The following is an 11,742-nucleotide window of genomic DNA, read 5'->3' as shown; positions in this document are numbered from 1 at the left end:
CATTAAAAACAATATAGTATTTATTCCTTGAAAAAGTTATATGTGTATACAATGTATTTAGTCCTACCCCTACTTACTACTGTATTCCAACTTCCCTGGAACCTTCCAACATTTCTCTCTCCCAACTTCATTTCTTGTTCTTTTTGTGTTGTTGTTTTAATTAACAACCCACTGAGTGCAGTTACTGCAGTGCACATGCACGCGGGAGTGGGGCCATCAACGGGGTTGGTTCTTTTTTTTGTTTGTATGCTTGAGACAGGGTCTTACCGTGTAGACCAGGCTGGCCTCTAACTCGCAGAGACCCAGTGCTGGGATCTGAGGCATGGGCACCAGGTTAGGCTGAGTATCTCTTTATAGAGAATTTCAAGTTTCAGAAGGGGACCTGCCTACTGCATCTCTACCCAGCAACTGATGATGCTGGTGCCCTCTGATGCTGATTGGCTGCCCAGCACGGACCTTAACCAATCCAGCGCCAAGGTCTTGAATCCAGGTTCTTATTATCTCGGCAATGAGTTAAGAGAGGAGACACTTTCCACGGTGTGAAGTGAAGCTCGTCTGTCTGCCCTCCGTTCTCTCCTCCTCTCCACCATGATGCGACTGTGGCTCCCCAGAGGCCCCTGTGTGGCAGCTGTGATGGTGACGCTGATGGTGCTGAGCCCTCCCGTGGCTCTGGTCAGGGACCATCAAGGTAAGTGCTCACCTCAGGTGCTGGGCTGCTGGGGGTAGGGGAGGATGGGGCTAGCTCCCTTCCAGTCCAGGCCAAGTCCCTTGAAAGTTCTGGTGTTTTCTGTGACCACCCACAGTCTTCAGACGAAACTCCCCACCATGTCCTATTTCCACCCTCAATGCTCATATGAAACCCAAACTGTGTCCCCGAATAGAAGCTTGGATGTTCATGCTCTCAGATCTGTGTGAGAGGCGCCAAGCATCAGCCATTGCTTTTCAAGTTCTTCCCAGTAAAATCTCCACCGTTGGTCATTTCCCCTCAGGGCCCCAGAGGATGGATAAATCTGGGTGTTAAATCAACTTCTCACACTTGGCTTCTCTTCACTGTGTGAGCTACTCCAGACACAGAGGTTTCTCCTTAAAAATAGAATTTTCTTTTTTAAATTTTTTATTTATTTCTCATTATGTATACAGTGCTCTGCCTGCGTGTACACCTGCAGGCCAGAAGAGGGCATTTGGTCACATTATAGATGGCTGTGAGCCACCATATGGTTGCTGGGAATTAAACTCAGAATATCTGGAAGAGCAGTCAGCGCTCTTAACCTCTGAGCCAGCTCTACGGCACCCAAATAGACTTTCACATGTGTATTTCTATTCTACTTTGTATGTATGTTTCTGTTGTTTTAATCAAAAGAAAAAAGGGAAATACTGATTTAATCAGAGGACTTCTGTGAAAGTGTCAGAGTCGAGGCACAGGGAGGGAGTCAGAGGGAGATCTGTGATGTCATAGCCAAACTGGTGCTGTCCACATGCACTCGGGTGTGGGACCATCCATGGCGGGAGGGGGGGACAGGAACAACCAACCAATAGCCACACTGTCCCCCAAATGCAGTCCTACTAACCTGTCATTGGTGTGAGACAGGGTCTTACCATGTAGACCAGGCTGGCCTCAAACTCACAGAGTCCCAGCTGCCTCTGCCTCCCAAGTGCTGGAACTAAAAGCCTGAGACATCACAGCCTGGCTCCCAGCATCCTTTTTATGAAGAGAACTGCAAGTTTCAGAAGGGGACCTTCCTACTGCATCTCTACCCAGCAACTGATGATGCTGGTGGCCTCTGATGCTGATTGGCTGCCCAGCATGGACCTTAACCAACTCAGTGCCAATGCCTTAAACCCAAGTTCTTACTATCTTGGCAATGAGCAAAGAGAGGAAGACAGTTTGGACAGCGCAAAGCTGTGTGTCTGCCCTGGGGTCTCTCCTTCTTCCCACCATGAGGACACTATGGCTCCCCAGAGGCCCCTGTGTATGTCTGGTCTACTTTGTATGTGCGTTTTTGTTGTTTTAAACAAAAACATGAAATGCGGATCCAATTGGAAGATTTCTGGGATGGTAGCACAGAGTCGAGGCACAGGGAGGGCGTCACAGGGGGACCCCTGAGCTTGCTCTGCGGGCTGTGAGGCGGCTGCCTGGGCACCTGTGACCTGAACCCAGGCTTCCTCCTTCTCCCTCCCTCCCTCCAGGCTCTGTGCAGCCTCTTCCTGTGCGGAACCTCTGCTGGGCAGTGGGGTAGCGATTCTCCTGGGGACATAGCAGCTAAGGCTGAGGTTCTTAGACCTGGAAACAGCCTTGGAGAGGGTGGGCGGGTCTGTGGGCTGTTCTAGAGAACGTGAGGCCTCTTCTGGGACGCGTTAGAGCCTGTTCAGTGTCTGTGATTTGCACATATCTGTGTTTTGTTTTTCTCCCACGTTCTCTGGCCTGTTCCATGGGAAGGGCCTGACTTCCCTTTGCACCTCAGGATGTGTTCTTTCTAGGGTCATGACCCAGGCCTACATCACACACAGTGAGTCTGTGATCTGCACACGGGGTAAAAGATGGGGCTGTTAACACTGCTGAGAACTGTGACCCTGAAACGCTGGGGCTGTGGACAAGCCTCTGAGCCTGCCTGTTGTGGCTGAGGTGTGCAGTGCGGAAGAGATGCCCTTTGACCTAGAGCTGCCTGAGCACTGGGAGGGGCAGCCCTGTAAAGCACTAGTCCTGCTGCCCCATGGTGTGGAAGGACACACAGAAGCTTCCAGACTGCCTCTCCCCTCACTGCCACCTCCTACAGCCCAGGCTCCTGCCCTTGCACCATCGTCTTTCACACAGACTATTCTTATGGCTTCTGAAACTCTCATTTCTGTTCCATTTTTTCCTTTTATAAAAATCCAGGCAGTCCTATCACTGTTTTCTCAAACACGGAGATGGGTAATTCATTTCTGAAGCTCTCTATTTTAAACTCACGAGTAGTGATGGCTGCACAAAATGCAAAGAGCTTCCTCATCCTGAGCATCCAGTGCGATTGGTATTGTCTGGTGCTTGCGTTCATTTGACTTTTCTTCTCTTCTTTTGATTTTTCAAGTCAGGGTTTCTCTGTGTAGCCTTGCCTGACCTAGACTCTCTTTGCAGACCAGCCTGGCCTTGAACTCACAGAGATCCACCTGCTTCTGCCTCCCGAGTGCTGGGATTGAATGTGTCTGCTTCTCTTGTAAGGTTTCAGACTTAGCTTAAATATGAAAAATAAAAGCCACACACTTGCCTCCATCTTTATCTATTAAGACTGCAGAAGCTCACACACTGACTGACCCACCAGAGGGAGACACACCCTCACCTTTCCCTGGGGTCACAGTTAGCCTCTGATTTTTTTAAATGATCTGTCTTGTGACTTCTCTGCATCTGACTATGGGTCAGTGTTGGGATCATGCTTTCAATTTCTAGAAACTTCCCCCGTGGGAAGTAGTAAAACCTCAGAAAGCTCCCATCAAGCCCATGTGTTTGAGTTGGGGCTCCTCCTGGTCCCCACGTCACATCTCTCACCTGCTGCCCTCAGGCCTGTGCTCTGTTGTTCTGAGCTCAGCGCTGGCAGGAGGTGTTCCCTCCCCTGACATGTGCCCCTCCCCTGACATGTGCAGCCACCTCCCTCCTCCTCTGCCTCTCCTCTGTGTGCTTCTCTGTCCTCTCCTGTCACTGCAGGTCCCTGTTAATGAAGCTCCGCCCCTCTCCGACTTGTCCCTGCCCTTCTCAGGTGTAGGGTGGCATCTGTTTCTCCTCTTTGGGGTCCCAGGGGCAGCGCAGGCCACACAGGAGGCTGAGGGAGACGTGCTGTGTTCTGCGCGGTGTGTGTGAGGCGCTTGAGGAGGACAGGTGGGCAGGTGTGGTGTGTCCTGAGCTGCTGAGCGCTGGCTCCCAGCTGAGCTGCAGGTGGGCAGGTGTGGTGTGTCCTGAGCTGCTGAGTGCTGGCTTCCCGCTGAGCTCCAGGTGGGCAGGTGTGGTGTGTCCTGAGCTGCTGAGCGCTGGCTTCCAGCTGAGCTGCAGGTGGGCAGGTGTGGTGTGTCCTGAGCTGCTGAGTGCTGGCTTCCAGCTGAGCTCCAGGTGGGCAGGTGTGGTGTGTCCTGAGCTGCTGAGTGCTGGCTTCCAGCTGAGCTCCAGGTGGGCAGGTGTGGTGTGTCCTGAGCTGCTGAGTGCTGGCTTCCAGCTGAGCTGCAGGTGGGCAGGTGTGGTGTGTCCTGAGCTGCTGAGTGCTGGCTTCCAGCTGAGCTCCAGGTGGGCAGGTGTGGTGTGTCCTGAGCTGCTGAGTGCTGGCTTCCAGCTGAGCTGCAGGTGGGCAGGTGTGGTGTGTCCTGAGCTGCTGAGTGCTGGCTTCCCGCTGAGCTCCAGGTGGGCAGGTGTGGTGTGTCCTGAGCTGCTGAGCGCTGGCTTCCAGCTGAGCTCCAGGTGGGCAGGTGTGGTGTGTCCTGAGCTGCTGAGTGCTGGCTTCCAGCTGAGCTCCAGGTGGGCAGGTGTGGTGTGTCCTGAGCTGCTGAGTGCTGGCTTCCAGCTGAGCTCCAGGTGGGCAGGTGTGGTGTGTCCTGAGCTGCTGAGTGCTGGCTTCCAGCTGAGCTCCAGGTGGGCAGGTGTGGTGTGTCCTGAGCTGCTGAGTGCTGGCTTCCAGCTGAGCTGCAGGTGGGCAGGTGTGGTGTGTCCTGAGCTGCTGAGTGCTGGCTTCCAGCTGAGCTCCAGGTGGGCAGGTGTGGTGTGTCCTGAGCTGCTGAGTGCTGGCTTCCAGCTGAGCTCCAGGTGGGCAGGTGTGGTGTGTCCTGAGCTGCTGAGTGCTGGCTTCCAGCTGAGCTGCAGGTGGGCAGGTGTGGTGTGTCCTGAGCTGCTGAGTGCTGGCTTCCCGCTGAGCTCCAGGTGGGCAGGTGTGGTGTGTCCTGAGCTGCTGAGCGCTGGCTTCCAGCTGAGCTCCAGGTGGGCAGGTGTGGTGTGTCCTGAGCTGCTGAGTGCTGGCTTCCAGCTGAGCTCCAGGTGGGCAGGTGTGGTGTGTCCTGAGCTGCTGAGTGCTGGCTTCCAGCTGAGCTCCAGGTGGGCAGGTGTGGTGTGTCCTGAGCTGCTGAGTGCTGGCTTCCAGCTGAGCTCCAGGTGGGCAGGTGTGGTGTGTCCTGAGCTGCTGAGTGCTGGCTTCCCGCTGAGCTCCAGGTGGGCAGGTGTGGTGTGTCCTGAGCTGCTGAGCGCTGGCTTCCCGCTGAGCTCCAGGTGGGCAGGTGTGGGGTCAGGGAGCGGCCACCCCACCGCCTCCTCTGCCTCTGGAACACAAGGGATGCATGTGTCGGGGGCTGCTCTTTGGGAGGTGTCCTGATTCTGCACCCCAACACCAGCTCCTCCTGGATGCCTGGGACAGGACTGTCCTGTCCTCAAGTTTATACCAAAAGGGTCATTTCCCCCTTGGAGCTTTTTGTTTGTTTGTTTGTTTTTTTTTTTAAATTATATTTCTACATATGCATTTATATTATTACACATAAATAAACTGCATACAACAAGAAGAACCACTAAACAATCAGGAATTATATTAATGTTACATTCACAGTGTTTTGGCTATCTGTATTTGGCAACCTTGAAAAAACATCTTTCCTATCCTGGTGCGTCTAAAATTCAGAATGTAAATCAATATCTATCCTGTCTCATCTCTATCAACTTAAAACATCTCTCTAGACCTAAGAACATCTTAGCCCCTAAACAACTAATCTTAATTGTAAAACTAAACTATCTGGTCTTCAACCCGGTCAGAGACTTGAGCAGGAATAAAACTAATAATCTGAGTAAACAGGAAGTGCAGGTGAGAGTCCGCCATGAAAAAATGACAGAGACGGTTTGCTGCCTGAACAGTCACCCAACACTCTCTGTAACGTTGGAGCACCATCGTCAGCTTCTGGCCCAGGGTATCTGACAGACGTGTTTGTGAGGCGGGAACTATGGAGGGCTTGTCTACCCTGTCTTGGCAGAGTCGGCCTGCGTCCAAGCTTGACCGTGTTAAGGCAGAATTCTGTCTGTGGCCGAAACAAGGAAAATTTGCCCAGTGGTCATTGCCACACGTGAAGCCGTCTCCATAAGGAGGCTCTGTGATGCTCGTCATCTTCTCTGAGGTCGACTGGGTGTTGCCAGGAGTTAACGTGTCTCGTTGTCAAAGAACCTTTAAAACAACAGACACATCTTTAAATGCCATATTCTGGAGGTCTCTGGGATTCTGAAGACCTTGTGTAACTATTTTACCTTATCTGTCTGTGGAGTCATGTCTGTTAAACCTCCTGCCTTAGAGCTGCAGCGTCCACCTGGAACTGAGCAGGGAGACTGCGGTGACCAAGCGTGTGTGACAGGGAAGCCCACGGGGTTGCGACTGAGGAGTGCTGGGGAGGGGGAGATGGCCTTCCCCAGGGAGGAGCTGGTTGTCTGTTCCAAATGCTCAGCCCTGAGCGCGCGCGCGCGCGCACACACACACACACACACACACACACACACACACACACACACGCAGTTGTAGGCTCTGTTTCTTGACAATTAAACTTTATTATACAACCCAACTATCTTACACAGGAGGGAAAAAAGGTTAAAGGGAAAAAAGAGTGAACCTTCCGGTATCCATTCCACGGGACGGGTCCTTAGGTGTCTCTGGCCTGCGCACTGGTCCAGCCTGTTCGCTGATCCACGTGTGCTCAAGCTCAGTCTCAACCTGCTGCAGCTCTCTCCTCGCTGCCTGCCTGAGTCCCGTGTGTGAAGGGCGGTTGCCTTCTCTCGTTGAGGGTCGGTTAGAAAGACAACAGTCCACGTGGGGTTCCCAGGTCGGCTTCCTGAATTCCAGGCCCAGGATGGCTCCACTCAGTCTGTCACAGGTATCCATGGGGTGTCCCAAGGGGAAAGCCCACCAAGACGGCTTCCACCTGTGACAGAGCTTACAGTCTTTCCCACACACAGTAACCACACACACACACACACACACACACACACACACACAGGAACCTCACACACACATGCAGTAACCTCACACACACACAGTAACCTCACTCACACAGTAACCTCACACACACACAGTAACCTCACACACACATACACACACACACGCAGTAACGTCACACACACACATGCAGTAACCTCACACGCAGTAACCTCACACACACACACACAGAATATAGTATATGAAAAAAAATTCATTTTAAGGTAAAAAAAACCCCAGAAGAATCCAGTGGGAGATAAAATACTCAACTAACCACTCTGTCTACTGCACATCTCGAGGTCATGATGAGGGTTAAATAACTGTGTGTGTGTATGTGTGTGTGCAGATGTGTGTACATGTGTATGTGTGTGCGCAGGTGTGTGCGTGTGCATGTGTGTGCACATGTGTACATGTGTGCATGTGCCTTTTGTGTGCATGTGCATGTATGTGCATGTGTGCATGTTTGTGTGCTAGTATATGTGTGGATGTGCATGTGTGTGTATGGGTGTTTGTGTTCACATGCTTATGTATGTCTGTGTGTGCATGCATGTGTGTATGTGTGTTGGTGCGTGCATGTGTGTATGTGTGTATTTGTGTGTGTGCATGTGTGTGTGTATTTGTGTATGTAAGCGTGCATGTGCTTGTGTGAGTGTATGTGTATGCATGCATATATGGGCATGGTTGTGTTCATGTGCTTATGTGTGTGCACACATGCATCCATGTGTGTGCACATGCCTGTGTGTTCATGCGTGCATGTGTGTGCGCATCTGTGTATGTGTGTGCGCATGTGTGTGTGGGCCCTCATGCATGTGTTTGTGTGTGTGCACATATGTGTGTGTATTTGTGTGCGCGCACATATATATGTGTGTGCGTGTGCGCGCATGTGTGCATGTGCATGTGTGTTTGTGCGCACATATGTGTGTGTTTGTGTGTGCGCGCGTGCTTGTGCATGTTTGTGTGTATATGTGTGTGTTTATATGAGTGCGTGTGTGTATGTGCTCGTGCGTGTGTTTGTGTGTTTGTATGAGTGCGTGTGTGTGTGTGTGTGTGTGCTGGGCGCCCAGGCTCCATCTCTTCCCTCATTTACACAGTTGTCACTGTCCCCTTGGGGTGGGGCGCGTGTCCTTCTGTCTGGTGGGTCACGGTGACGTCAGAAGTGGGCAGGGCGATCTCAGGTCACTTTAAGGCGCTGAGGAGACTCGGGGACTCGGAGAAGAAACAGTTCTTGTCTCCGCAGCTCGGTTCCTGCAATATGCTAAATCCGAGTGTCATTTCTACAACGGCACCGAGCGCGTGCGGTTTCTGGAAAGACACATCTACAACGGGGAGGAGTTCCTGCGCTTCGACAGCGACGTGGGCGAGTACCGCGCGGTGACCGAGCTGGGGCGGGACATAGACAAGTCCTGGAACAGCCAGAAGGATTACATGGAGCAGAAGCGGGCCAGGGTGGACACGTACTGCAGACACAACTACGGGGTCGTGGAGAGCTTCACTGTGCAGCGCAGAGGTGAGAGCGCAGGTGCAGTGTACGCATGCGCAGGAGCCGCAGGGGTGCAGTGTGCGCATGCGCAGGAGCCGCAGGGGTGCAGTGTGCGCATGCGCAGGAGCTGCCGAGGTCCCTGGAGCTGCATGTGGCTTAAGTCATCTGACTCGGGCGCTGGGCACAAACTCACCCTCCACGGGGGCAGCAGCGCCACTAACTGCGGATTAGCTGCAGCCCAGAGAAGAAAGTCCAGGCTGCACAGGACCGTGAGGTGGAGGGAAAAGTGTATTAAAGACACTTTAAGCTTAAGGAGGAGGCGCTGGACAGAGGGAATTAAAGACCCACAGCCGAGCTTCCCGCAGAGACAGCAGCACAGAGGGAGACCTGCCGGGGTGCGAGCCTCAGGCCCTGGGTGACCTGGCCCCAGCCATATGCAGTGCTCGACTCTCACCTTACAGCTCAGCGTTTCCTGAGGAATTTTCTTGTTTTTCCTCTCTCTTTACAAGGGAGACACACGAGGTGGCTGTGCAGGCGCCTTGGGTGCAGGGGAACCCAGGAGCCCCTAGTGCTGCACAAAGGACTTAGCCTTGATCTCTTCCCTGGAGTGGGATCTGCTGAGATCCACGGTAAACTGTAGGTCACAGCTGGGGACACAGAGCGGCCACAGCAGCTACTGATTCTGCGGGAAACCTTCCCTGTTAGCCAGGGGCTTCAACCGGACCCCGGTGTGAGGGCTGCTCTCTCCTCTCAGGTCCACAGTGTGTCCTGGACTTTCCCTCTGGCCTTGGGTTGCCTCACGGTGACAGTGACCAAAGATCGGGTGCTGTGGACTGGATCTCACTGGAGCCTCAGTGATGGGGAGGTTGGGATGGTGCAAGTCCGCAGCCTAATTAGCTCTCGAGACTCATTCTGACCTCCCTTCCTCCTCCAGTTGAGCCCAAGGTGTCTGTGTACCCGGCAAAGACGCAGCCCCTGGACCACCACAACCTCCTCGTCTGCTCTGTGAGTGGCTTCTACCCTGGCCACATTGAAGTCAGATGGCTCCGGAACGACCAGGAGGAGAAGACTGGGGTGGTGTCCACTGGCCTGATCCCGGATGGAGACTGGACCTACCAGAGCCTGGTGATGCTGGAGACGGTTCCTCAGAGTGGGGAGGTTTACACCTGCCAGGTGGAGCATCCCAGCCTGAGCAGCCCTGTCACAGTGGAGTGGAGTGAGTGGGAAGTTCCTGACCCTGCGAATCCCCGCCCACCAGGGAGGGGGCGTGGCTTACCCCTGCCATTCAGCTTTTCCTGACACTGAATGCCCGCCCACCAGGAAGAGGGTGCGGCTTACACCTGCCAGTCAGCTTTCTCTGACCCTACGAATCCCCGCCCACGAGGGAGGGGGCGTGGCTTATCCCTGCCAATCAGCTTTCTTTGCCCACACAGTATTAGCACTGGTTCTGTGCTGTCCTCTCCTTCAGCATAGTTAACATGGTACATGTATGACGGTTCTACAAGCGCCTTTGCCCCTGGGAAGCAGTTATGTCACCATACACACTTCTGAGCCTGCCAGTGACATCACGGGTCCTGGGAGCTGCATGGCCATGCTGCAGCCTCTGCCTCTGGCTGGCTTGTGTTTCTGCTGCTGCTAACGACAGGGATGGACCAGGAGCAGCGCAGGGCCATGGCTGACCTCGGGGATGTCCAGTCTCAGCTGTGCCTTTGCTTAGCGCTGTCCCCCTCAGAGCTCAGCAGCTCCTGTCAGCTCAGCACAGGGCGGCCACGTTTCAGTCTCTTCATGCCCTGAGCCTCTCATGTTTGATTGCTGTGTCAGCATCACCTGGAATGTTCGGTTCCAGCCCTTGTAGACCTGGCTTCTCCCTCGGTCTCAATTCTCCACTCTCAGGGGTCCCAAGAGGGAAATGGGATTTGATATGAAAAAACCCCAACCTGCCTTCCCCTCCCAGGGGCGCGGTCCACGTCCGCACAGAACAAGATGCTGAGCGGGGTCGGGGGCTTTGTGCTGGGTCTGCTCTTCCTTGGAGCTGGGCTGTTCGTCTACTTCAGGAACCAGAAAGGTAAGAGCCTGGTGGTGGCCGGGCCTCCATAGCACTTCTGGGAAGAGCCTTGGCTCTGTCCTCAGGGCGTCACTGGCCTGTGCCTGCAGGGTTCCATGCACTCTGAGCCCCACAGTCTGTAGTCACTGGGCCGAACCCTTGGGGTGAGAATGTGTAGATGGGAAAGTCAGGGCGCTTCTGGCTTGGGAACTGAGGACAGAGGAAGAGCCGCTGGGCACTGTGTGTGACCTAAGCTTCCTGGGTCTCTCCCTCTGCCCCATCGTCTCTGTCATGGCTGCTGTGGGCTGTGGTACCAGAGGAACCTGGGGTGGCAGCTCCCAGCCTGTGACCTGCGTCTGGGGACAGATCTGTCTCCTTGGATTTACGTGTCTGTTTTACTCTCTCTTTTCTAGGACAGTCTGGACTTCAGCCAACAGGTAAGGCCGTTCAGTCTTCTCAGAGACAGATGTGCTTTCCCTGTAGTGTGGGGCTGGGTTTGATGGACACCAGGCAGGAACGCTGGGGACATTTAGATCCTAGGGTCTGGCCAGGCAGTGTGCATTGAGCCGTGCTCCCGCGATCACTGAAGGCCTGTGCTCTGAGGCAGTGTGGACTCTGGGCGTGAGAAGTTCCTCTCTGCTCATGGCCGCGCTGGCAGGAGAGGCCTGAGGTGCTCAGAGAAGCCACTGCAGAGTTAGGTCTGTTAACACAGTGTCCTCTGTGCTCTGCAGGACTCCTGGGCTGAGCTGAGCTGCAAAGGCTGATGGGAGGTGCGCTCCCATGCTTATGGCAAGAAGCCAAATCCTGCTTGGATTAAAGTCCTCCATGGACAATGCTCCCCAGCACCTGGCTCCTCCTGGCTCTGGGCCCTGCAGACCTGTGCTCCCTCATGGCTGCTCAGCCCCTGGCCTGGCCTGGCAGCCCAGGACAGAGGCCCCTCTCCTCACCTGTGTCCCTTCCTTTTGTCACCCGCCCTTTGCCTGGTGCTCTGAGCCAGTCTGCTGTCATGTGCTTTCTTATGTTTTATCAATAAATAAAGAATGAAAACCACCTGCTTCACAGCTTCAAGGGGGAAGAAACCTTAAAGAGAAAGAAAGGGCTCAGTGTGCGATGCTCTCTGTGCCCGTGAAGCTGAGGGACGGTATGAAAGAAATAAATTCAGGGTTATTTTTGTTTGTTTGTTTTGTTTTCAAGACAGGGTTTCTCTGTGTAGGCCGTCCTGGACTCACTCTGTAGACCAGGTTGGCCTCGAATTCATAGTGATCCACCTG

General features: G+C 53.9%; 1 protein-coding gene across 2 annotated transcripts; it reads left to right on the top strand.

Moving 5' to 3' along the window:
* The first annotated feature begins 524 nt into the window (after positions 1–524).
* LOC311582044 (H-2 class II histocompatibility antigen, E-S beta chain-like) lies at positions 525–11,521 on the top strand. 2 transcript variants are annotated; one of them, XM_084754740.1, is made up of 6 exons: positions 525–688; positions 8,185–8,454; positions 9,362–9,643; positions 10,382–10,492; positions 10,885–10,908; positions 11,203–11,521. In XM_084754740.1, exons 1-6 carry the CDS (start codon positions 589–591, stop codon positions 11,214–11,216), a joined length of 801 nt encoding a protein of 266 aa, XP_084610866.1. In that variant the 5' UTR covers positions 525–588; the 3' UTR covers positions 11,217–11,521. The 2 variants fall into 2 exon arrangements, with proteins under 2 accessions (XP_084610866.1, XP_084610865.1); XM_084754739.1 differs by having other exon boundaries at positions 8,170–8,454.
* Positions 11,522–11,742: the final 221 nt, after the last annotated feature.

This window comes from Acomys minous (genome assembly GCF_964271855.1).
Source record: "Acomys minous genome assembly, chromosome: 13".
NCBI lineage: Eukaryota > Metazoa > Chordata > Mammalia > Rodentia > Muridae > Acomys > Acomys minous.
Note: the sequence above shows the minus strand (reverse complement) of the source record. Positions and strands in the feature narration are given on the sequence as shown.

Bases quoted from the DNA above. Each gene is read 5' to 3' on its own strand.
- LOC311582044 (XM_084754739.1), top strand. From the start codon at position 589: ATGATGCGACTGTGGCTCCCCAGAGGCCCCTGTGTGGCAGCTGTGATG. The intron at 689-8,169 runs GTAAGTGCTCAC...GAGAAGAAACAG, and splicing joins TCTGGTCAGGGACCATCAAG to TTCTTGTCTCCGCAGCTCGG. The intron at 8,455-9,361 runs GTGAGAGCGCAG...TTCCTCCTCCAG, and splicing joins CTTCACTGTGCAGCGCAGAG to TTGAGCCCAAGGTGTCTGTG.